Source organism: Centropristis striata, chromosome 7 (assembly GCF_030273125.1).
Source record: "Centropristis striata isolate RG_2023a ecotype Rhode Island chromosome 7, C.striata_1.0, whole genome shotgun sequence".
NCBI classification, from domain to species: Eukaryota; Metazoa; Chordata; class Actinopteri; order Perciformes; family Serranidae; genus Centropristis; species Centropristis striata.
In genome coordinates, this window is record NC_081523.1 from 38,896,697 (window position 1) to 38,923,929 (window position 27,233).

At 40.3% G+C, this 27,233-nt stretch overlaps 1 protein-coding gene across 3 annotated transcripts in view; it reads left to right on the forward strand.

The window, feature by feature from the left end:
• Positions 1–27,233, forward strand: part of tncb (tenascin Cb) — an 83,722-nt gene that overhangs the window by 17,647 nt on the left and 38,842 nt on the right. For all 3 annotated transcript variants that reach the window (XM_059336835.1, XM_059336836.1, XM_059336837.1), the window contains exons 2-6: positions 10,087–10,667; positions 13,216–14,436; positions 17,998–18,261; positions 19,166–19,281; positions 20,577–20,730. In XM_059336835.1, the coding sequence (XP_059192818.1) occupies positions 10,181–10,667; positions 13,216–14,436; positions 17,998–18,261; positions 19,166–19,281; positions 20,577–20,730 (2,242 nt within the window). In that variant the 5' untranslated portion in view covers positions 10,087–10,180. The remainder of the gene's footprint in view (positions 1–10,086; positions 10,668–13,215; positions 14,437–17,997; positions 18,262–19,165; positions 19,282–20,576; positions 20,731–27,233) is intronic.

Here is a 27,233-nt window from a genome sequence, read left to right on the forward strand (position 1 = left end):
ATATTCTTTGCGTTATTACTACTACTACTAGGACTTTAATGCATTCATTAAGATTAATTAATTACACAAAAATTAACACGTTAAAAAATTTTAATTGCACTTATTTTTGCACCGCGGAACGTTTCTCACTGGATGAGTTTCAGGAGGACCGATTATACTGGAGCACCAACTAGCGTTGATGAGTTGAGACAACAACAAACCACAGTGAACATGAAGGAAGAAGCTGATGAGACCTTTGGTTGGCCCCGTGGATGATGGGACATTTAGTTACTAAAAACCAACGGATGGAAGCGTCCATAAGAGCATGGTTGTGTTGCTAGGCAACAAGGAATTCACATGTCACCATAGCAGCACATCCAGCCTCAAGTATCACCTCAATGCTAAACATATAGCAGCTAGCGGCTAGTGTGGTAGCTAGCGTGGATTGTGTTTTACTTCAAAAACCAAAGTATTCTAGTTTACAGAAGGTCTACCTACCTATAGGCTACCTGGATTTATGAAATGTACTATATTTATAAATATGCTATTGCTACACTTAATGGCAAACATTGCACTGGTCTGTTGGACTTGAACAAAAATAAACAATATTTTTGTTGCTTAAGCTTATGTATTCAGTCATTATTCAATGGTATACTAAAAATCCATGAGAAAAAAATTACTTCTCACTGTTCTCAGGTCAAATATTTACATGTGATTAAAATGCGATTAATTTCGATTAATTAATTACAAAGCCTCTAATTAATTAGATTAATTTTTTTAATCGAGTCCCGGCCCTAATATTTATCACTCTTCTGTTATGTGTCATTACTTTTTAGGCCAGTTTTTGGTTTATTGTTATGTTTTGTTTTGGGGAGGGGAGATTTTCTCTATATACTGAGTTGGATTACTCTTCGTAGGGTTTCCATTTTGTCACCCATGACTTATGTTATACTGCTACACTTTTTATCTTAATAATAGTCAAGTGGTTTTGTCTGATTGTTCAGGAAGCAGAAAATCTTGGTGCTTCTGCCGGGGCCCCCTGTAGGCCTGGAGGAGCTCTGCATAGACCTGAGGAGCCACAGCTGAACTCAATCCCCCTTTAATTGCTACGAGAAAAAAATGTGCAGATTTATGAGATTTAAAGTGGTGAATCTGGGAGAAAAAAGTTTTCCCACTTTTTTCTTGTAAATCTGCAACTTTTCACACAGATTTGCCACTTTAAATCTCTTAAATCTGTGACTTTTTTTCTTGTAGATTTGCCACTTTAATCTAGTAAATTTGCAACTTTTTTCTTGAAATATTACCTGAAGTTACCAAATATAGTTCTTTGTCCAACTAAGAGTCAAATGCCATGTTGGTCAATTTTTTTCAGCACAACCTCACCTATATGACCTGATAATTTTTTTTTTTTTCATCCTGACTTGCTGGAGCAACAGTTTGAACCCAAAAGAAACAAAGAAAAAACAACATAAAATGTGATTTTGAATCAGTTTTTTTAAACTTCCAAAACACTATCATGCTCAATGAAGAATTTTAAATGTTGCAAATCTGAACAAAGGTTGCAAATCTAACATATAAGAGGGTTCCATCCAGTTCTATCATTTTATACTAAATATATTTGAGCTTGTCTCCAGTTTTACTTGGTATATCATCATCAAACTGAAACTGGCCTCATGGAGTTTACAGCCAGAACTTTAGAGGTAAATTTACAGTAGGGCTCCACGCTGCTTTGTTTTCTAGTCTGGATGTGATGAAGAAGTCTGGATTTGGTGCTTTTGGAGACTCCAGAGGGTTAACCTTTTTCCAGACAAGCAACCCTATAAACTGGGTATATGCTTCTATGCATAGTTTCTGTTATGTTTGAACATATTTTTTAGTGGTTCATATAGTTTGTTTTCCATTTTCAGCCTGAGTTTGAAGGGTTTTTTTGGTGAGTTGTTGACAAGCAGAGAGTTCAACCTTGTGTTTGTGCAACTAGTGAAGTGGTGTGATGTTGCTATGATACCACAGAACCTCTTAGGGAGGTGCTTTATTTTATCCACAAGATCCACTGTGATCATTCCTAAACTTTAACTAAATACTTTTAGTTGCTTATACTTGACCAAACCTCAACCATCATCTATTCTGAATGCACTCTGGAAGGCAGTGAAAATACACACATAGATATATCTTTAATTTTTGCTGTTTTGTATTTAATGAATGTTTGTTATGAAGACCACCATACATTGTTTTTTAGGTGTGGGGTTAGATTTAGTCAGATCATGCACTGCAAAAAAAGAAAAGATGGGTGAACTCAAAATTTCAAGGCAACAAACTTCGATAAAATTTTAAGTTGGACAATTAAACTAAATATTTTAAGTTTTGTTTTTGAGTTTGCTCAACTCTGAATTTCTCTCTCACGATTGTAACGCCGCTGTGAAATATCAGCTAATGTTGTGACCACAATTTTGAGTTAGCATTGATACGCTAATGGCTACTCTTGTAGCTGTAAAAAGCAGCGTGGCTAGCATCAGTTAGCCGCTAGCATCAGTTAGCTGCTAGCATCAGTTAGCCGCTAGCATCAGTTAGCTGCTAGCATCAGTTAGCCGCTAGCATCAGTTTGCCGCTAGCATCAGTTAGCCGCTAGCTTTCGCTAATGACCGAATTTCACAACAAAGAAATAAGAGTTATCAGAACTATTGTCCCTTGTTGTGAACCCCAACTTAAAGATATAAGTAACAACAACTCACCAACTTGTTTTTGAGCAGACAACTGGCTTCCTTTGTTGTGCTAACTTACATTATTGCCCTAAATGTCAATAATTTATATTTCCAAGTTTTACCAACTTAAATCACTGTTTTAGGCCAAAAAACACAAGTTGGCTTTGTTTATCTTTTTTACAGTGTGGTTAAAGTTTGGCTGTTTGATTGACGCGCCCCAGATCACTTTAGTCCTAAAACTACTATTGAATTAATTTAACAACAAGAGACCAAATCAGTTTTGAAATGAGCGCCAACTGGATCTTTAAAGCTTTTCCAGCTCTCCAATGTGTGAGGTATAAAACTTCAAGAGTTTCTCTCCTTCACAACAGGGTCATTTAGATCCGTTGCCCCAAATGTGTGCGTGCCAGCAGGTTTCCCCTGGAAGAAATGCGCCTCACATTTGACCACAAGGCAGGCAGCAAGCTTTGTTGCTGTTTGAGAAGCTAACTATACAGCAAAACCAAGTGAGGGAATAATAAAGCAGCAGCAGCAGTCAGATTGTATCCAGTCTGTGTCCACAGTGCCAGCAACCAGCTGCACTAGCATAGTGCCAGGGCCACAGGGTGCTGATGAAGGAAGTCCAAACAGAGGGATCAGCTCTGTGTTTCTCAGGGTCACACTCAGATTCTCTTATTGTGATTGTTGTGCCCCATATTAAAGAGTTGTACATAGCAGCGAAGAGGAAAAAAAAGGTCAAATCAGATTTCTTCTCTTCATCTATTTCTGTATAAGGCTGAGTTTTGCCAGAGCCACGGATTCTCCAACAAAGCGCGCTTTGGTCTCTCAGGGTTGCCTCGCTCAGAGGTCCATGTGGAGAGCAGCCAGCCTTCAAAGTGAGAAAGCCAACCATCCGCCCAGAACTAAAACCTTAGCAGCAACTCAAAGCAATTTTCTGGCTATTTTGTTGATTTAATCCCTAGTTTGTGATGCTTGGGCACAGCAGTGTGACTGCATTGGTGTGTGTGTGTCGATGTGCAAGTGTGACATAGTGTGTGAGAGTGAGACAGAGGGTGGTGGGGGGGGGGGGGACCCCTGAGGGCCCAGAGCCTCCGCGCTCCCATCAGCAAGGAACATTAGCACTTTTACAGTCTCCCCATCATGGAGGCGCTCATCCCTGCCTGTCTAATCAGGGGGAAGAGGCTGGTGGGGGGGTTGAAGCCGTGGGATCCCTCCAAGCTGAGCTCATCTGTCAGCTTCCCTAATCACACGTCAGGACAGGATGAGGAGACTGAATTACCTGCTGACTGTCGGCCTCCCTGTTCCAGCACACATGAACACGTCCAGCAAAGACATCTTGTGTTTTAAACCTCTGAAGTCCACCAGATTTTGGTTCAAATTTGTCAACTTCCTATGCGTTAACCCTTTGGAGTTTGGGGCTATCTTGTTGGTTTTTGACTCTTTATGCAACTTATATATTATAAATAAATATATCAACATATCAACATATAACATATATTAACATATATTATATATCAACATATCAACATATATTAAATATATCAACATTTTGAAAGACACAAAAACACACATAAAAAAACACATAAAAAAAAACACACAGAACACACACATAAAATACACACAAAAATGAAAAAAATACAAAAAACACAAGATTTTGGTTCAAATTTGTCAACTTCCTATGCGTTAACCCTTTGGAGTTTGGGACTATTTTGCTGGTTTTTGACTCTTTTTCATTCTGCCTGTATATGCAACTTAAATAATGATCACCATGCCATGCTGGTATCATCTTTTTCAGCACAACCTCACCCCATCATTATTTTGTCATTTTGACTTACTGGATCAACCTTTTGAAAGACACAAAAACACACCAGAAAAAAAAAAAAACACGTAAAAAAAACCCCAAAAACACACACAGAAAATGACAAAAAAACATGTATATACCCGAAAACACACAGAACACACACATAAAATACACAAAAAATGAAAAAAAATAAAAAATAAATAAATAAATAAATAAATAAATAAAAAAATAAAATCACACGAAAAAACAGTAAACACCAAAGATTGCATTAAAAGTGTTGAAACGCACACTGCAAAATCTGAAAAATCTCTGCAAAAAAAGTAATATCATGTTCCACTTGGTCGTAGTGATTTTAACCATTGCTGATAAAGAGTTGATGCATTAAATTGGACATGGAAACTTGTGGAAAAGCCAAAACTTTAGAGGGCAGCTGACAGCAGGGCTCCATGCTGCTTCGTTTCTACCTCATGAAGAAGTCGTTCTCACTTGTTTCGTGGCCTCCAGAGAGTTAATGCAGCCACATCAGTACAGCTACGTCAGGTGGAGCACAGAAAATGAAACCCCTTCATGCATATTCCACCACAGGGCTGGAATATGCTATATGTGCTTATCCAGACATTTTCTTGTTGGCTGCTAACAGCTGCTATTAACCTTTTTAGCGGCCAAGACACACACTGGTTTTATTAGAGGTAGAAATGATTGGTGTCAGCATCTCTGACAAGGTGGGCTAAAACGTGTATTATATAAACCCAGGCTGAGCCAGACACTCTAAAGAAACAGGAAGTCTTTTTCCGTGCATGGAATCTACATTCATAATGTTGTTCTCCCTGTTGGCTCTAGTGCTGACAGGCCAAAAAATGTAACTTTATGTCTCTCATCATCTTCCAGCATCTAAATAACCAGGGACAGGATTATAAGAGGAAGAAATTTCTTTAAAAGTCAATCCTCTTTTCATGAATAAAACCAAATGACCAACCTGTAAATTCTATTTAACGCAAAGATCAAAGAGCAATGAAGCACATCTGAGGTCCTCAGGTCGGTTTCAATGCAACAACCTCAGCACATTTTTCCAGCAGACCTTTAAAAAGAATCATGTCTCCGAAGGATTTGGTGAAAGCAAGAAGAATCATGTTACGGAAATAAAAGGGAAGCCAGTGGCTGTCAGGAGAGAAGTCTGGGAATGCTGAGCCGACTGTTTGCAGGTAGCAGAGCTCTGTGCTTCACAGGAAGCCACAGATGGTCTAACCATACACCGGGATCAATCTGTCAGCCTGGACTGCGGTCTGGACTGCAGAGAAAAGAGGAGGGTCCCCACTATGCAGGTGTTACCAGCTGTTTATGACAGCCTGTCTCAGCGTGGTCAGAAAAAGAAAGCTTCAGATCGACAAGGTCACAAACCGCCCATGCAGTAGCTGCTGCTCCTGGTCCTCAGAGGAGCTGGGAGAAGTAATAGAAGCAACAGTGATACACATTAAATGCAGAAGTTGGGAGGAGATATCGGCTGTGTTTCTTCCGATCAGATGGGAACTAAAACCGGTGGAGCTAACATTGACAGAGTCCAGCACATGAATCATGAAGTAGCATTTCTATGTTACACTGTAAAAAAGAAACTGTTGTTTTTAAGGTAAAAAAAACTGCAGCACATAGTATTATAATAATATATAGGGAGGCAAAAAAGCAGAGAAACAGAAACATTAACAAATAAACACAGGATGCCAAGTATGCTCATTAAAAAAATAAAAAATAAAAAAAGATTTTTAAAATACCTTAATAAAATAAATGAAAATTGGATGCATCAGATCAACTCAGTTGGGGTCCAGAGAGGTGAGGGTTCTCACATATGTGATGTTTGGGGCTATCTTGTTGGTTTTTGACTCTTTATGCAACTTATATATTATATTATATATGTCAACATTTTGAAAGACACAAAAACACACAAAAAAATAAAAAAGCACGTAAACCCCCCCCAAAAAACAAACACAAACACACAAAAAAATTACCCCTAAAAACATAAAAACACACAGAACACACACATAAAATACACACAAAAATGAAAAAAAGAAACTGTTGTTTTTAAGGTAAAAAAAACTGCAGCTGTGGTTGCCGTAATAAATACGGTGCAACTTTTTGTAATATTACGGTAAAATTATATTAGCACTGTTGATTTCACGTTTAAGATTGCCATTTTATTCCATATTTTACCATTAAAAAATAAAACGTTTTTTCCATAAAAAGAAACGCTGTTCTGCCATATAATTGACAAGAAAATACTTTATAAATGCTGCATAAATTAAAAATTTACCATTTAATATGAAAAGTATGTTTTTGTTAGAGATATGGTGTTTAGTACCGTGATATCTACAGACATTTTTTTTTACAGTGTAGTAACTGAAGGTTTACTGAATGTACACACACAGTTTTCACTGCTTTTTAATGATTGTGAATAAAACAAAGGATCCCTACAGAGATAGAACTTTTTTGTTAAAGAATGAAATTGTTTTTGTTAAACTTGAAGCAGCAACAGTATCCGACTCACCAAATACACCAGACTCCATTGACAAAACTGTAATTTTACCGTGTCATAAAACACTGTTAGCTAGCTAACTCTGGGGAACATAGGACCCTTTTCCCCGCTTTTCCCAAAAAGGGTCCTATGTTCCCCGGTCTGTTACTTTTCCCACCATTACTGCCAAATTCCATGACATGTAGGCCTATGTAGGCCTACGGGCTGTTTGATGCACAAATGCAAATAACCTAACCCTAAAAGGAAAAAGCTAAGCCTCGATGCAAGACATTATGATAAGGGGTGGTAATATACAAACATTAGTAATCCTCGATTTAAAAAGCCACAAATTAACTGCAAAGTAACCAGAAAGTAGCTGCTGTGCAAATTTAGGTGGATTCTACCGTAAAGATTGATAGATTGCGGGGAACACAGGACCTTTTTCTAAAAAAGGGTCCTATGTTCCCCGAACCCAGGGAACATAGGGATGACCCCCTGTGCTACATAGCTAGCTTAATGATGCTTAAGGTTAGACAGTTAAATACATAAATAAGTAAATAAAGACAACATTGCTCATTTGTAACATTCACGAAGCGAAAGGTATCATTATTAGCTAGCAAACAACTTTTCACTTCCTTCTCAAACAGGCAAAATCTTTCCTCTTCCACATGTATAGATAAAAATAGTCCCAACCTTTTCACTGTCAACATCTGTTGTTGCTCACTTCAGGTGGTTGTCTTTGTTGTCAGTCGCTGCTTGTCCATCATGGAGTCCACACCATCACTAACTGCTCTCCCTGAAGATATATTGTCTCTTTTTGGAAAATAATTCAGTAGAAGCAGGCAGAAGGCTCTTGTGTTTAAAATATATACACAATATCAAACTGACTCAACAGCGAAAATAGTTAAAAAGATAAATATAGAAGCCAGGGCATGTTCTCCTCGTCTCGGTGTGGGTTCTCTCTTGGTCCTCCAGTTTACACCCTCAGTCCAAAGACATGCAGCTTTGGTTAATTGGTGTCTCTAATTGGTCCATAGGTGTGAATGTGTCTGTCTCAGTGTGTCTGCCCTGTGATAGTCTGGCAGATCTGGCCCATCCAGGCTGTACTCCAGCTCCCAATGTCAGCTGGGCACCCGAGTTTGGATACGCGGTTTAGGCTAATGAATGAATGAATGAATAAATGAATAAAGATAGAAGCAAACAGATCCAAATCACAGTCTAAAAGAGAACAACAACAACAGCAAGCATTAAAAAAACAAAAGACTTCTATTATCTATATATCCATCTGCTCTGCCTTGACTGTTTTTATGGAGTTTCCTGATATCTAACTGCTAACTGTTGCTAAATGCAGTTAGCTCAGTGAGAAGTGCTGCGAGGATGGGAGCATGTCTATGTTCCCCTCTCAACGTGAGCTGGTGTTAGACTGTCGCAAGACAGGTTAGTTTTACCCAACTGATGATGTGTTGTTGCAATAGTAATCCTGCTCTGCTACGTACGAAACCCTGAACCAGAATCAGGTCATCTTCAAGTGATTAAGCACTTTTCCCAAAAAGGTTCCTATGTTCCCCAGTCTGTTACTTTTTCCACCATTACTGCCAAATTCCATGGCAAATAGGCCTAACCCTAACCCTATTTAAAAAGCCAAAAAATGAACTACAAAGTAACCAGAAAGTAGCTGCTGTGCAAATTTAAAGTTTTGGGCTGCTTGAGCTAAGGTGGACCATGCTGGCCATGCTGAGAGTCTACCGTAAAGATTGATAGATTCCCCATACAGGGGAACATAGGACCCTTTTTCAGAAAAAGGGTCCTATGTTCCCCGGTATGTATTGCTACAGGGGAACATAGAACTTTCCACCAATTGGAGGAACAGGTTTTCAGGCCTAGGGTGGGGTGGGGGATACAGTGAGGAATGCTGGGTGAGTGGAAAACGGGACTGGGTTCAACAGCCTACACTACACTACACTACACTACAGACATAGTGGCAGAAAAAGAGTGAAGAGGATATTATGGAGGAAAATAATAAGAGAAAGTAGGGAGAGGCTGGGTAAGAGGCTGCAGAGCAAGAGTCAATCCCTCACTAGCCTTTAGAGGCTGCAGACAGACACCCAGCTGGAGTTCTTGCTGTTGACAACACTGTATTGAGTAATATTAGCTGGCTTGCTATGTCTTGTGTTGCTGCACTTGCTTGCTGTGTAGCTGTGTTATCAAAGTTGTTGACTCAGTAGTGTTTGATCATAAGTAATGCACATGTACAGATCTTTTCAGTGGCATCGGTACAAATTAAAAAAAGACTCTGACCACATTGGTTAGTTGTAAGAATGTCGGCTTACCTGTGGGTCAATAGCTTTTGAGTGTTATACTATAATATTTCAGTCCAGCTATGGCACCTAGTGTGGATGTATGTGTTTGGGGACTATGTTGGTCTTTCTATCCTGAATGGCAAGGACAAACCAGAGAAATATCATACAGTATTGTGTGTTGTATTGTATTGGAAACGGAAGTGTGTCTATGTTCCCCTCTTTGTATGAGACTGGGGAACATAGGACCCTTTTCCCCTGCTTTTCCCAAAAAGGTTCCTATGTTTCCTGGTCTGTTACTTTTTCCACCATTAGTGCCAAATTCCATGGCAAATAGGCCTATGTAGGCCTACGGGCTGTTTGACGCGCATATGCAAATATCCTAACCTTAACCCTAAAAGGAAAAAGCTAAGCCTCGATGCAAGACAATATCATTAGGGGTGGGAATATACAAACATGAGTAATCCTAGATTTAAAAAGCAGAAAAATGAACTGCAAAGTAACCAGAAACCATACGACGGTAGGCCTGCTGGCCATGCTGAGAATCTACCGTAAAAATTGATAGATTGCGGGGAACATAGGACCCTTTTTCTGGAAAAGGGTCCTATGCTCCCCGGTATGTATTGCTACAGGGGAACATAGGACCCTTTTTTGGGAAAATCGGGGAACATAGGACCCGGGGAACATAGGGATGACCCCGTGGAAACATTACAAAGAATGGTGCAACAAAGTTATGTGCCTGGAAAGAAGTGATCTTCTTAATTTTTACCATTTGTCTTTACTTTCTTTCACTCTCTTTTACTCTAGGACATAGGACAAGAGCACCTATTTGATACCTGAATAGACTCTGGACTGCACTCAGCTGTTTCTTCCTCAGAAGCCGCCGTATCAGGGTGCCATCATGGGGATGAAAGGCTTCCTCCTAGGCTGTGTGACCGTGGCCCTGCTCCTCCAGCTCTCCACTGCTGGCCTGGTCAAGAATGTCATCCGCCACCGTAGAGAAGCTCTGATGCCTAAGAAAACCCAGGAGAACCTGACCCTGCCCCACCCCGACCAGCCGGTGGTGTTCAACCACGTCTACAACATCAACGTGCCCTCCTCGTCCCTCTGCTCCGTGGACCTCGACTCGCCCGGAGACACCGAGCTCAAACAAAAGGGTGCCCCGATGGACATGCAGAACACGGAGCACATGGAGCATACAGTGGATGGCGACAATCAGATCGTTTTCACCCACCGCATCAACATCCCCAAGCAGGCGTGTGGCTGCGACAACCAGCTGCCCAACATCAAAGACATCCTGAACAGGCTGGAGATGCTGGAGTCAGAGCTGTCCAGTCTGAGAGAGCAGTGCGGCAGCGGGACGGGCTGCTGTGGCGCTCAGGTTACAGGTACAGTGATACCTTACACTGCATGTGCTGCTGAACAGTAATCAATGTTTGTAGTTCACCGTACATTAAGTCAATTGAAGTGAGATCTATTTCTGTCTTTACACAGATTTCAAAACAAATGCAGCAACATTTTTAAAGCTTCCGATTTTTGCACATGCAATAATTTTACATACCTGTAGCCATGACTTTGTCAGGCCGGGCTCCAGTCAGGACTCAGATGCAGAGCAGGTGAACTTAAAAGTTTCTTTATTCAAAGAATGCAGCAGGGTAAGTCCTCACAGAGTGAAAGAAAAGGGCCATGAAACTCCTGACTCTGAGTAGAAACTAAACAAAGAAAAGTCGCTCCAAAGGAGGATGAACACTGAACCTATCTACATTAAAAACTAAATATGAAATCCTAATCTAAGATAAAAACTAACTAAACTCTCGGGGGTAAAACTATTAAATAATAACACCTACAAACAAAAAGCGCTCCAAAAGGGAGGAACAGAACCTGATAGGATAAAATAAAAGATTCTACTAAAACACTATGAAAAACTGGATCAGGACTAAAGGGGGAAACATAATAAAGAACACAAAATCACTCCAAAAGGAGGAAAAAACAAAATGAGTGACTCAAAAAACTATAAACTAAGAACTGCGCTAAACTAATAAAATACAAAGACAAGACAAAAAGCAAGACAAGCTGTGGCAAGAACGAGAGGAGAGTTACTATTTCAAAGTAAAACAGGAAATAACAAGACCAAAACACAAAATAAAACACTGTGGTGTGACAGACTTTGCATTTTTTACCCCATTAACACAACCTGCCTGTATTTTACATTACGGCCAACCCCATCCAGAGTATAAGCTCATAGATTTATCTTCCTTCCATTTAGTCATTAATTTCTATTCATTTATTTAATTAATAGTAATACAGTGAGTATGGGTACAATTATGATTTATTGTCAGTTGTCAAATGATGCCCTTTTTGGCTACTTTCAAAATGTAATTTATTGCATATTACTAGTTACACTCAATTAAAAGTAATGCGTTACTTTACAATATTACTATCTGTGTGGAGTAATGTGTTACACTACTTGTTCGTTACTTCCACCAAAATGACCACTGAAATATGACTCGACTTTATAAAATGGAGATAACGTTAATGTAATGTTGCTGAATAGTGGGAAATCACAGCACACAATAAGTTTATTTAATCACTGAAAGTACACAGTACTTGACGAAGTAACTGCAATAATATTCCCCAAATTTTAACACATAATAATACTTTGTGACTGCCAAACTTAATATATTTTAATATATTTGCGTTATGTCAAACACTGGTTGTGCACAGAGGCCTTTTCTTTGAAAACTTGCTGCATTAAATCAAATGCTTAAAGGCGAACATTGACTAGACTCTCAGGAATCTTTTTAAGTCGTCTGAGTTAGCTTATTGCTCGTCTCTGTCATGACTTGAATTTAAACAACACTGACAAAGCTTCTTAGCAGCCGAAAGTCAGTTTGGGTTGCCAGAGCATCCTGGTGTGCATCATCAATTTTGGAGATATTGATTCCGTCAGGAAAATTTCAAGTCTCTGTAAATACCTTTTCATGGTTTGTTGTTCACATTAGAATACGGTCTAAAGCCTATTTTTAAAAATACTTTTAAACAACAAAGAGCAGCTACAGAAGGAGATAGAGAAGATTCACCCAGTTTGCCTTAATAAATCTAATTGGCCCCTCTGTTTGAAGGGACTGTTGTCCTTTTGGATATTTATTAGATATATATATTAATAAGTCTTAGATATGTAGCCAGAGTTTGTGTATACATTACACATACATTTACTAGGGCCGGGACTCGATTAAAAAAATGATCTAATTAATTAGAGGCTTTGTAATTAATTAATCGAAATGAATCGCATTTTAATCGCATATAAATATTTGACCTGAGAACAGTAAGAAGTAATTTTTTTCACATGGATTTTTAGTATACCATTGAATAATGACTGAATACAGAGGGCTTAAGTAACAAAAAAATTGTTTATTTTTGTCCAAGTCCAACAGACCAGTGCAATTTTTGCCATTAAGTGTAGCAATAGCATATTTATAAATATAGTACATTTCATAAATCCAGGTAGCCTATAGGTAAGTAGACCTTCTGTAAACTAGAATACTTTGGTTTTTGAAGTAAAACACAATCCACGCTAGCTAGCACACTAGCCGCTAGCTGCTATATGTTTAGCATTGAGGTGATACTTGAGGCTGGATGTGCTGCTATGGTGATATGTGAATTCCTTGTTGCCTAGCAACACAACCATGCTCTTATGGACGCTTCCATCCGTTGGTTTTTAGTAACTAAATGTCCCATCATCCACGGGGCCAACCAAAGGTCTCATCAGCTTCTTCCTTCATGTTCACTGTGGTTTGTTGTTGTCTCAACTCATCAACGCTAGTTGGTGCTCCAGTATAATCGGTCCGCCTGATATCATCCAGTTTTTTTTGTTAAAGTCCCGGCCCTAAAATTGACATATATACTAATGTCTTTTCCTTTCTTTTTATCCCCCAGGTGAAGTGTCCACTAAGCCCTACTGTAATGGCCGAGGGAACTGGAGCACTGACACCTGCAGCTGTGTGTGTGAGCCTGGATGGAAAGGCCCCAACTGCACTGATCCCGAGTGTCCCAACGACTGCCAGGACCAAGGTCGCTGCATGGATGGCAAATGTGTGTGCTTTGAAGGTTTTGGTGGGGACGACTGTGGCATTGAGCTCTGCCTGCTGGACTGCGGGGACTATGGCCACTGTGTGGACGGGTCCTGCCTCTGTGAGGAGGGCTTCATCGGCGAGGACTGCACCCAGACCAACTGCCTCAACAACTGCCTGGGCCGCGGACGATGCGAAGACGACGAATGTGTTTGCGACGAGCCGTGGACGGGATTCGACTGCTCCGAACTCATCTGTCCCAACGACTGCTTTGACCGCGGACGCTGCGTCAACGGCACCTGTTACTGTGATGAAGGCTTCACTGGAGAAGACTGCGGTGAGCTTACTTGCCCCGGCAACTGTAACAACCGTGGTATGTGCGTAAATGGCCAGTGTGTGTGCCAGACTGGCTACAGCGGAGAGGACTGCTCGAAGCTCACCTGTCCCAAGAACTGCGACAACAGGGGCCATTGCTTCAATGGGAAGTGCATCTGTGATCCAGGATTCGAGGGCGAAGATTGCTCCATCATCTCGTGTCCTGACAACTGCAGCAACAAGGGCCAGTGCATCAACGGAGAATGTGTGTGTGACATAGGATACCAAGGGGAAGACTGTAGTGAGCTCTCCTGCCTGAACAACTGCCAAAACCACGGTCGCTGCATTAATGGACAGTGTCTGTGTGACAAAGGCTACGCTGGGGAGGACTGCAGCACCAAGACCTGTCCAAAAGACTGCATGGGACGTGGAGAGTGCGTGGACGGCAAATGCATGTGCTTCGTCGGCTTCACTGGGAAAGACTGCGGCGAGCTGACCTGCCCCAATGACTGCCTGGACCGAGGTCACTGCGTCAACGGACAGTGTGTTTGTCATAAGGGTTTCACTGGTGAAGACTGCAGTGAGAAGACGTGTCCCAAGAACTGTCTGGATAGAGGGTACTGCGTCAACGGGGGCTGTGTGTGTTATGAAGGTTTCACCGGGCCGGACTGCTCCGTGCTGACCTGCCCAGAAGACTGCCAGAACCAGGGACACTGTGAGAACGGAGTATGTGTTTGTGACGAAGGCTTCATTGGCGAGGACTGCTCTGAGGGTAAGACAGACCTGCTTCCATGTTGTGCAGCTTCCCACAGGCTCATTTATATAATTAATTATTAGACGTGTGCTATGTAGACCATACAGACGGGAGCGTGTCTATGTTCCCCTCTTTGTATGAGACTGGGGAACATAGGACCCTTTTTCCTCGCTTTTACCAAAAAGGGTCCTATGTTCCCCGGTCTGTTACTTTTTCCAGCATTACTGCCAAATTCCATGGCAAATAACCTAACCCTAACCCTAACCTAACCCGAACCTAACCCTAAAAGGAAAAAGCTAAGCCTCGATGCAGGACAATATGATTAGGGGTGGTAATATACAAACATGAGTATTCCTAGATTTAAAAAGCAAAAAAATGAACTGAAAAGTAAGCAGAAAGTAGCTGCTGTGCAAATGTAAGTTTTGGGCTGCTTTGCTGGGAACATAGGACCCTTTTTCAGAAAAAGGGTCCTATGTTCCCCAGTATGTATTGCTACATGGGGAAATACGGGGAACATAGGACCCGGGGAACATAGGGATGACCCCATACAGACTGACTTGACCCACCGGTAGCATAATCAAGTAGATACATTTTCAGAAATTGTAACTACGAGTGACTCCTCTCACATTATACACCGTAGTTTGATGCTCAAAGCTCAAATATTTTAAGTAAAAAGGACACACACAGTGTAGGATTTGAGACAAAAACAACCACTGCTCTTGTGCAGAGGACTCACAATGCTGCTTGTACTTTGTTGGCTGGATTTGAGGAAAGTGGGACTATAAAAGTCTGTCCCTGGCTAACTAGTGAGGGATGAAGTTACCATTGGTTGGTGTTGGCTCTTGCTTTTTCAAATGAATAGTAATCCTCTGGAGGCTTCTACAGCCAGTTTGGAGCAAGTCTTGTTGTATTTTAACTATTATTGTTATACATTTCTACATTGAGCTTTTAGGGTTATTGTCGAGCGAAATATAAAATATCATGTTTTTAAATCTAAAGATGAGCATTAGGGGGACCCTTGTACTGATGCATTATTTTATAGATTTTGTTTACATTGACAAATATATTTTGGGGACATTCTCACTTGACAGTACAAATAAGGTTGGTCTCAATTAAATATGTTTCTGCTTAAAGTTTGAATTTAACGTTTTTGGATTTCCGAAAAAGGTTAAACTGAGTTTTTGAAAACTTCATATTGGGACTCCAACCGACAAGGGCTAAATTTACACCAAGGTCAGAAAGTTTCAAAAAAGTGTTGGAGCTGAAACAAACTTTTAGTGGAAATATGGACATATGGGTCCAGATCAAACAGTGCATGAAAAGGTATATGATAACACTCTTTTCATGTGTTAAATATGTTGCATGTCACTCAACTCAGTATCCCTGAACAGGTTGAAGGCTTAGACTTTTGTTTGAGTTTTGTCGCGTAGTAACATTTATTTAGCTTATTCATTTATTCATTCATTCATTCATCATCCTTAACCGCTTATCCGCACCCGGGTCTACCAGACTATCACAGGACTGACACATAGAAACAGACAGTCATGCTCTCATTCACTCCTACGGGCAATTTAGAGTCACCAATTAAACCCAAATGCATTTTTTTGGCCTGTGGGAGGAAACCGGAGTTCCCGGTGATAACCCACGCTAGCCCCATTTTCTTTAGCTAAGATAAATAAAATTCTACTTTAATAGCTGATATGACAACATTAGCCTTCAGTGAGCTTTACACTGAGTGTCAACATGTCAACATCATAGACTGTATATAAATAATGGACGTAGTCACCGTGACGTCACCCATTGGTTTGTGGACTGCCCGTTGGAAGCCTCGAGTTCAGCGTTACACTCGTCGCCATGCTGCGTCGCCATCATGTTTCCGATACGCGGAGCAGACCATAATTGGACTGTGGCGGAGCGCGAGGGATCTGACGACACTGACTACACGCATCTCTACACCGGCAACCCGACTGAGAGAAGCCGCTGCTAATTCATGTTAGCATTAACTGGAGCATTAACTGGGATGTTAATTTTGGCTAGCAAAAAAACAAAAACAAAATGTATCTTTCTTACCTCAGAAAACTGAGCAGCGACTCCTTGGAGTGTCTGTTAGTCCAACCAAACACTGAACAAGACATTTTACTGAACAAAACGTTCAAATAAACTGTCATTAAGTGAATATATAGTGTGAAAGGGTCAAAGTTATGAGACCAAACCGCTAAACGTCCTCTTTTCTATCTATATAACGTTATATATAACTTTATTGACACGTTGCCGTGGATACACTCTGCTTCTCTCCTGGTGACGGCTCGCCTTGTCAGTGACCTGTCAATCAAAGCTAGAAACGCCCCAAATCATACGATTCTTTATCTTCTATTTTCTTCTAAATAGGGCCATTATTAGAACTATTGACATCAAATTGTCTTGAAGAAGATTTTTTACTAGCGATTGAGACCATAATGTTTTCCCTGAAAATTTTTTCTGAGGTAATAAATCAAGTGAGAAGTTTTCAAATTTAGCACTGAAATGAATGGGCAGATTTCTTTTGCAGCCAAACTTAGCACCCCCTACTGGAATTTTCGGTGAATTGCAGGCTTTATGCACTTCCTGGTGGCTTCCATGCTCAGACACGGAGATTGCCGCCTGGTCAACATAGTACCAAATCCTCCATTTTTAATTCTATAGGCTTTGTAGTTTAAGTCACTTCAATTCTCTTCTCTCAAAATATGAAGACAGTCAATTTATCTCACATTTCTAACCCTTACAGCAGTAGTTCTCAACCTTTTTGAGTCGTGACCCCCAATTTAACATGCATGTTGTCCGCGACCCCCGCTCACTGAACACAATCTCACACTCACACAGTTCAGATCATACAAACTCAGTTGATACAACAAATTTTGGACAAATAATGAAGCACAAACTGACCCAAGAGAGAAACAAAATGACCAAAAAAAGACACAAAATGTGAAATAAAACCCCACAAAATGACCAAAAAAAGGAAACAAAATGACCAAAAAAGACACAAATTGACCACAAAATGACCAAAAAGACACAAAATGACCAAAAAAGACATAAAATGACCAAAAAAAGACACAAAATGACCAAAAAAAAGACACAAAACGACCAAAAAAGACACAAAACGACCAAAAAAAGACACAAAACGACCAAAAAGACACACAAAATGACCAAAAAAACAAACACAAAATGACTCAAAAAAAGACACAAAATGACCAAAAAAGACATAAAATGACCCAAAAAAGACACAAAATGACAAAAAAAAAGACACAAAACGACCAAAAAAAAGACATAAAATGACAAAAAAAAAGACACAAAATGATCAAAAAAAGACACAAAATGACCAAAAAAAGACACAAAATGACCAAAGGACTAAAACACATTAACACATGAACACTTTGCCACAGTGGAGACAGAGCTGACTTCCAAAATGTTTTGGCAACCCCCAGAAATCATCTCTGGACCCCAATTGGGGTCGGGACCCCAACGTTGAGAATAGCTGCCTTACAGTACTTTGAGAAAACTCCCATAAAGATGTGATGAGTGATTTTCAGTGTGTCTCTGTAGTGTCAGCACCCAAGGACCTGACAGTGGTGGAGGTCACCCCAGAGACAGTAGACGTGTCCTGGAAAAACGAGATGCGTGTGACGGAGTACCTGATCACCTATGTGCCAACGGCCCTTGGAGGTCTGGAGCTGAACATGCGGGTCCCTGGGGACCAGAAGATGACCACAATTCGGGAGCTTGAGCCTGGCGTAGAGTACCTGATTAGCGTCTTTGCCATCCTCAACAACAAGAGGAGTCTTCCTGTCAGTGCCAGGGTGGCTACACGTATGTCTCCTCTATGCCACTTTACACTTTGTCATGTATAAATCTATGGAATATGTAGTAGTCTAGACAGAATTGTCCAAAAAGTGAAAGTGAGGAGCATTTATGGGTACAAGTCAGGAACCGGCCTACTTTACTTATTTCAAGGGTGCTGAATAAAAAAAAAATGGTTCCCAAGCGAAATTTTGAGTTTTTGACCTTCTCATTTGCATATCAAAATGGCGGCCGAATTGCCCATCTTGCTCAGTCGTTGGACCATTTTCCCCAAGTTTTTTTGTGAGAAGGCAATCAAAGATGAGGAAATTAAGTTTCTGGATCTATAGTCTAGGGTCAGAGCAAGGATATAGTGGAGGCTCAGTGTCTTTTTTATGTATATTTATATATATGCAAAATACCAACTTTTAAGGTGTAATTAAGCATTATTTGTGTCATTTTTTAAGGCCGACATAAATATTCAATCAATCGCTTTTAAATGTTCCAGTTGGTATTTTGCATATATATATATATATATATATATATATATATATATATATATATATATATATATATATATATATATGTACAGAAAAAAGACACTGAGCCTCCACTATATCCTTGCTCTGACCCTAGACTATAGATGCAGAAACTCAATTTCCTCATCTTGATTGCCTACTTACAAAAAAACTAAGGGGAAATGGTCCAACAACTGAGCAAGATGGGCAATTTGGTGGCCATTTGATACAAATTAGAAGGTCAAAAACTCAAAATTTCGCTTGGGAACCATTTTTTTTTGGACTCAGCACCCTTGAAATATGTAAGGTAGGCCGGTTTCTGACTTGTACCCATAAATGCTCCTCACTTCTTATAGAAGGACTTTTTTCTGAAATCCGTCTAGACTATAGTCAGAGTTTTCTTCTATACCTCCCAGATCTGCCAGAGCCTGAGGGACTTAAGTTTAAGTCAGTGCGGGAGACGTCAGTGGAGGTGCAGTGGGACCCGTTGGACATTCCCTTCGATGGCTGGAACCTCATCTTCAGAAACACAGTGAGTCCTGCTACCTAACATGATAATGGAGCCTCTGTATTCAAGCCGACCACATCCTCTGTCATGATGCACATTTTCCTCTGGTAGAAACCATACACAACCCACTGCAGACCCCCCTACTTTACATTCAGTGATTCAGTGCCTAATGTGCTCACATTAGGATCATGGTGGGTGTCTTGTGGAAAATGGTTTTGCTGAGCCAGCATGCAGTTAGAGCTGTTAGCATGTCCTGACAGCTCCAATGACCACACAGCACAGAGCAGTGTTACTTTGTGCTCATCCAGTCTTTTCCAAGCGGTGCTACTGGGACCTGCTCAGAGCCACACTCCATTAAACTCCCCTGTCAACTCTTAATTCCAAACGCCACCCAGAGCGCCATTATGTATGATTTGGCGGGTCTCACTCGGCGAAATGCCCCTAATTTGAATACGAGCCGTCCAGAGCGGACTTTTGTCGGGTCTTTTTTAGTCCCTGTGGAAGAGCAGGGTCTTCTTTCTCCCCTGAAAACAGCCTGGTTACTGATTGGATAGATCCCTAAGCAGGATGTGACGTAGTACTCTACACGACAACAACACACGCCATTTGTAAAAGCTGGCGAAGCAGTGTTCCCAACTTAACTTAACTAAACTAAACTTAAACTTAACTTAAACTTAACTTAACTAAATTTAGCGACATTTCGGACCCCCTTAGCGACTATTTTTCAAGAAAGCAACTGGAGACAAATCCAGTGACCTTTTCTTACTCTTCTTAACGAGCCGCTAATGACAGTTAGCTCTGTAGCAGTACAGTGTGTATGTGCTAACAGGCTAACAGTTAGCTCTGTAGCAGTACAGTGTGTATGTGCTAACAGGCTAACAGTTAGCTCTGTAGCAGTACAGTGTGTATGTGCTAACAGGCTAACAGTTAGCTCTGTAGCAGTACAGTGTGTATGTGCTAACAGGCTAACAGTTAGCTCTGTAGCAGTACAGTGTGTATGTGCTGCTGCTCACATTAGGATCATGGTGGGTGTCTTGTGGAAAAGGGTTTTGCTGAGCCAGCATACAGTTAGAGCTGTTAGCATGTCCTGACAGCTCCGATGACCACACAGCACAGAGCAGTGTTACTTTGTGCTCATCCAGTCTTTTCCAAGCGGTGCACTCCATTAAACTGAGTCCCCTGTCAACTCTTAATTCCAAACGCCACCCAGAGCGCCATTATGTATGATTTGGCAGTTTTCTCCCTCCCACTGCTCACATCATGCCAGGACTAGTCTTTGTAGTGGTTGATGACTGGTGTGTTTTGGTGTGTTCTGGCAGAAAGAGGAAGATGGTGAGATTCTTAACTCGCTCGGCCGTCCAGAGACCACCTTTGAGCAGTCGGGCCTGGGCCCTGGCCAGGAGTACGAGGTCAAGCTGGAGGTTGTGAAGAACAACAAGCGTGGACCGCCTGCCTCCCAGAACGTCGTCACAAGTGAGTGTTCACATTCACACTGCTAACTGGCTTATCAGTCTTTTGTTTTAGACTTACTGGAAGAGTTTCACTCCAGCAGGATGTACATACACTGAGTTTGCTGAGCCCTGCTCTGCATGGATTTTAAATGGTAAATTGAGTGCACTTATACAGCGCTTTTATCCAAAGCGCTTTACACTACACACTATGCTCATTCAACCATTCACACACACACATTCATACTGGTGGCAGAGGCTACCCTAAACGGTGCCACCTGCCACCATTGGGAATTAATTCTCACACAGATGAACGCAGCATCGGGAGCAATTTGGGGTTCAGTATCTTGCTCAAGGATACTTCAACATGTAGGCTGCCATGGTCAGGGATTGAACCACCAACTTTCCGATCAATAGGCAACCGACCTACCACATGAGCCATGCTAACCCAGATATCTTATTTGTCTTTTTATTGTACACTTCTCAGATGTTACTATTACCAGATCAAAACATATACAAAATGTGTGTTACAGAACAAACTTAAGAAGAAGAAGTTTTTTAAATATATTTTTGATTTGATTTGATTTGATAAATCTTTATCTTTTTTTTAGGGGCAATTTGTTCTGCATTCAGTAGTTAAAAATGTCACACAACAAACAAATAATCACAATGAATACAAAACACAGAACATAAAAACATTAAAGCATAAAAGCATATGGGAGACATCATGGAATATAATCATTGACAAAGCTACTACCCTAGTTTGTTTAGGAAGCCAACAGCTGAGGGAACAAATGATTTTAGGTATCTGTTTGTTTTGGCCCTTTTCCTGTAAATATATCTCCTTCCTAGTGGCAGGAGTCGAAACTCTGCATGTAGAGGATGTCGGAGGTTTGACAGTATGGCCTTTGCCTTCCTAGTGGCTCTGACTTGGTAAATATTGCCAATGTGTTCCAGGTCAAGGCCAATGATCTTTTGACATAACAGAACAATTTTTCCAAGCCTTTTCTTATTGATCAGAGGTTACCGAACCAAACAAAATGTGACTGTAACCTGTTCAACTCAACTCAACTTTATTTGTAAAGCACTTTATTCATTTGCACATTTGCACAAAAATTTTACATTTTCTGAAAATGTGGTTGAAAAGTGTGCCTTTGGCTGCTGTTTTCCACCTTCCGGTTCACAAAATACAAAATACAGTTTGTGCTACAATAAATGGCAAATTCTGACCATGCTGCCCTTTATTGCCAGAGGTTTAATGTAGATAGTCAAAACACTGAACAGGGTCATTAACTTACATGATCAAACATCTCCATTTATGTGGATGAACATGATGCATTGTGGGTCCATAGGAACACTTTTTGCTCCTGTTACTGCAGGACGTGCAGCTTTAGCTTTACACCTGCTGAGATCTAAATACAATGCAAGCCTGCACAGAGATGGTAATATAAACATAAAACATTAATAATGCTTCTGCACTGCAAAAAAAGAAAAGTTGGGTGAACTCAAAATTTCAAGGCAACAAACTTCGATAAAATTTTAAGTTGGACAATTAAACAAAATATTTTAAGTTTTGTTTTTGAGTTTGCTCAACTCTCAATTTATTTACTCAATTTATCTGGCACGATTGTAACGCCGCTATGAATGTCAGCTAATGCTGTGACCACATTTTTGAGTTAGCATTGATATGCTAATGGCTACTCTTGTAGCTGTAACAAGCAGTGTAGCTAGCATCAGTTAGCCGCTAGCATCAGTTAGCCGCTAGCATCAGTTAGCCACTAGCATCAGTTAGCTGCTAGCTTTCGCTAATGACCGCATTTCACAACAAAGAAATAAGAGTTAGCAGAACTATTGTCCCTTGTTGTGAACCCCAACTTAAAGATATAAGTAACAACAACTCACCAACTTGTTTTTGAGCAGACAACTGGCTTCCTTTGTTGTGCTAACTTACATTATTGCCCTAAATGTCAATAATTTATATTTCCAAGTTTTACCAAATTAAATCACTGTTTTAGGCCAAAAAATACAAGTTGGCTTTTTTGCAGTGTGTAGATATTCATGCACATGCTTGAATTTTAATTTAAAGATGTACACAAATAAACAGTCTTTTGTGGCACTGTGCCGCACGAGTCTGTGTCCTTAGAGTGTGTCCCTAACATAATACCCACTGCAGCTACTCATTTTATTCTCCAGAAACCATGTCATCATACACATATCTGCACTCAGGACACAATGTACATTAAATAATTTACGTCTGCCATATGAAATATTTGGTAGTGGGATCACAGTGACAATGGGAAATGTTTGAATGGAATGTCCTGGTCTGCAGGTCTGCTCCATATTATCAGTGTTGATTCATGCTTTGCCCTTCATCACATTTAAATACAAACATAATAATTGCAATCCCAAACAATGGCACCAATATCACACCATTGTATGCAGGAGAATAAGCCCAAACTCTGACCCATGCAGCGCTGCAGATAGAGGGAGTGTAAATTTCCACAAATAGAGGTCATTGTGGAATAAATTGTCACTTCAAGCTGTCAAAGGAAAACACAAAAGCAGCTTGTCACCTTCATACCTTGCGTAGGTTCATTGGTTTCTATATCCTGGTTATCTATCCTGCAGCTCCCTACAGAATATTGAAAACAGGCCGACATGTCGACCCTGAGTGATTAGCTCATTAGATTTCATTGCATTGTTGTGATTTAGAGGGGTAGTAAAAAACAGATATGGATTTCCAGCCCTATTGGCAAGTTGGGAGATATCTCCACAGCTTCATCAGGCTATAAAGCCCAGTGGGTTGTAACAATATGGGGAACTCAGGGCTCGGGATCAATATAAAGAGAGAAACAGGGATGAATTTGTGACTTCACCTTCACCTGTTAGGAGTCAAGATGTTGACTATAGGGGTGTTTGGTAAAAACTGCTTCAACTTGGCTGTTACCACTGGGACACTTCATCTACAACAAAGCATATTGAACAGCAGCGTTCCTCACCTGCAGCACTAAGTGTAATAACGGCTGTTTCCATTACCGGGAATGTTATACCCGGAATGAGGCGGGTCTCACTCGCCGAAACGCCCCTAATTTGAATACGAGCCGTCCAGAGCGGACTTTTGACGGGACTTTTTTAGTCCCTGTGGAAGAGCAGGGTCTTCTTTCTCCCCTGAAAACAGCCTGGTTACTGATTGGATAGATCGCTAAGCAGGATGCTAAGTCCTGTGACTGGATATGGATACTTACTAGTTTGAGCCACGGCAGTGCTATGCAGATCAACAGAGTCACACCCGGCCGGGACTGTTAACGGTATGTAAATAATCTGGCGCATTGGCGCAGCTGTGTGGTTGTACTCAAAGCAACAGGTCACAGAAAGTCGTGATACGTCACGTTTTGACATGAAAAAGTTTTTTCACAAAGAGACTTGTTTATTGTGTCGCTGTCGCCAAAGTATGGCCGTCTTGTTAGTGTCTTTCTGATATTAAACTGCGATTTTGCAATTTATTGTACAATCTTGTTAAAGCTTGCATATTCTTTGTGGACTCATTTAATAAAACTTTTTGGAAAGATAATTTTAAAGACCCTTTTATTTTTAAGTTTTGACAGTAGCATACCAGATATGTTTTAATTGCTGATGCGCCAGATAATAGCCCATTTTGTACACAACTGAGGTGATGCAATGCCTAGCAGTGCTTAAGTGTGTTTCTAACTACTCTCCAGTCCTGGTGTTATAAATGCTGGCATAATGAAAGGTATTTATTGACTAAGTTGGACATCACTGAAGGCCTAAGTGTGAAATGCACCGCCCGCCACTGGTGTATCATTAACCCATTTATGAAAATGGATTTGGACATTTTGCACATTGACACTGATAGGAAAATGGTGCAATTTCTCTTAATGAATGCATTTTTTTTAAATGGTTGTAATCTGAATAACCTTAACCTTGTTCAGCAAAAAAGAGTGAAAGGGGATGAACGTTTGTTATACCCACTGTTTAAGGCAGCTATTCTCAACCTTGGGGTCGGGACCCCAATTGGGGTCACGAGATGATTTCTGGGGGTCGCCAAATCATTTTGGAAGTCAGCTCTGTCTCCACTGTGTTAAAGTGTTCATGTGTTTTAGTCTTTTTGGTCATTTTGTGTCTTTTTCTGATCATTTTGTGGTCAATTTGTGTCTTTTTTTGGTCATTTTGTGTCTTTTTTGATCATTTTGTGTCTTTTTTTGGTCATTTTGTGTCTTTTTGGTAATTTTTTTCTTTTTTGGGTCATTTTGTGTCTTTTTGGGTCACTTTGTTTCCTTTTTTTGGTCATTTTGTTTCTTTTTTGGGTGACCTGAACTGTGCGTGTGAGATTGTTGCTACATGGCCATGTGTCAGCACTGCTCGGATTATGAGGTTCAGAGTTCTCCAAGTCACTCAGGCTCTCTCCATGTGTCCCATTACACCGGCTTGTGGACGCGTACGGTGGGATTTGCATGCTGAGGGGCTAATTGTGTCCCCTCTCTGCTCCCCCTCCGACCCGACCCTCCATGTGTGGGAGGCACCAGTCAGTCAGTCAGTCAGACTCGGGGGGCGGCGGCCTCCCAGGAGAATGGTATTGTCACACCAGGATGACACACTCGGCGTCCTCACAAGACAAATCTGTGTTAAGCTCAAATGCAGATCCTTCACTTTATCAGCCCCGCACAGAAGGTTGACTTTCCTAAAGTTGCTTACGTGTGACAAATCAATTCCAGCGTTGGTGAAAAGGCGCCCTTCATGGCGCAGGGATGTGATCTGTAAACAGACTCAATAACCTCATAAATCCAACAGGGCTGTTACATTTTCAACACATGCATTGCTGAAATGACTGTATTAATTTATGGTTCCTCCTTCATGGTGCATGGTCCAGGCTCGGGTCCATCAGCGGGCAGCGCGAGGCCCCAACACCAGTGATTGGACCAAATGTCTCAAACACAAGCTCTAGTTAGAAGGAAATCAAAAGATGCAGGTTTGACTGTCAGGTTACTGTGTTAACTAAAGCATGACTCTTTGTCTTGACTCTCAGAACTGCTCTAGATCATGGGTCTCAAACTCGCGGCCCACGGGCCAATTGCGGCCCTCGTGACGATATTTTGTGGCCCTCACCTTGATATGACAGTTTTATAAGAATGGAACTTTACCGTGTTGTGTGTGGAAGGTCCCTTTATTGCGCAAGCTGGAGCTTTGTTTCACTTGTTTCTATGATGACGTTTACAAAAAGAAGAAGAAGAATAATGATAATAATAATAATGATAATTTTGTGTCTTTCTTAAATAACTTTGTGTCTTTTTTTTGTAATTTGTGTCTTTTTTTTTGTAATTTTTGTCCTTTTTTGTAATTTTGTGACGTTTTTTGGTAATTTTGCATCTTTTTTCTAATAATTTTGTGGCTTTTTTAGTAATTTTGTGTCTTTTCTTGGTCATTTCGTGTCTTTTTTAAGTAAGTATGTTTTTTTCTGTCACTTTGTTGTTGTTGTTTTTTTGTAATTTTGTGTCTTTTTTTGGTAATTTTGTATCTTAAGTTATTATTTTTTTTCTGTCATTTTGTGTCTTTTTTTGTAATTTTGTGTCTTTTTTTGGTCATTTTGTGTCTTTTTTAAGTAATTAAGTTGTTTCTGTCATTTTGTGTCTTGTTTTGGTAATTTTTGTCCTTTTTTGTAATTTTGTGCCTTTTTGGTAATTTTCCATCTTTTTCTAATAATTTTGTGTCTTTTTTAGTAATTTTGTGTCTTTCTTTGGTCATTTTGTGTCTTCTTCAAGTAATTAAGGTTTTTATTTATCATTTTGTGTCTTTTTTTAGTAATTTTGTGTCTTTTTTTTTGGTCATTTTGATACTGCCTCCAGCATCCTCCAGGTAATTTGAGTTTGAGCCCCCTGCTCCAGAGTGACATAAAAATCATAGCACATGACTGTTCAGAATGACATGGCATTGAAATCACCAGACCTGTATTCAATTTAGGACCACATAAAGAGACTCCATGTGATTTTTACCCGGAGTTGTGCCAACTTTTGCCTGCAGTCTGAACATAGCCTCCTAGTAGTCTTTTTGCAAACTGTTAAATTTTTTACTAAGATACTGTGTTTTACCTTACTCACGCATCTTAAATTAATTTCAAATCAACAGAGACACAATCAGGCAAAGAACTTAATGAAGAATAAGAGAAAAAGGACATTTCAGCTTTCTGTTAAGGCGTCTATGCTCCTCTGGGTTTTCCTACTTAGAAGTATAGCATAATATTCATCCAGGCACAAATATAATAGAACTGTAATGACATACAGTTTGTTGCATAGTGACAATCAGGAACATTGCATGCTCTTACATTGGAGACTAATTAAGAAGACACATTATCAGAGACATTAGAAGAGATTCTGGTTATTTTCATTAACTTCTAGCTTTGTTAATGACCCTGCAGCCACATACTGTCAAAAGAACACTCAGTGTTTTATTTAATATTTAATAAGTCATTGTGAATTCTTTGGACAATGGGGTGGAACGCTAAGTTTTTAAAAA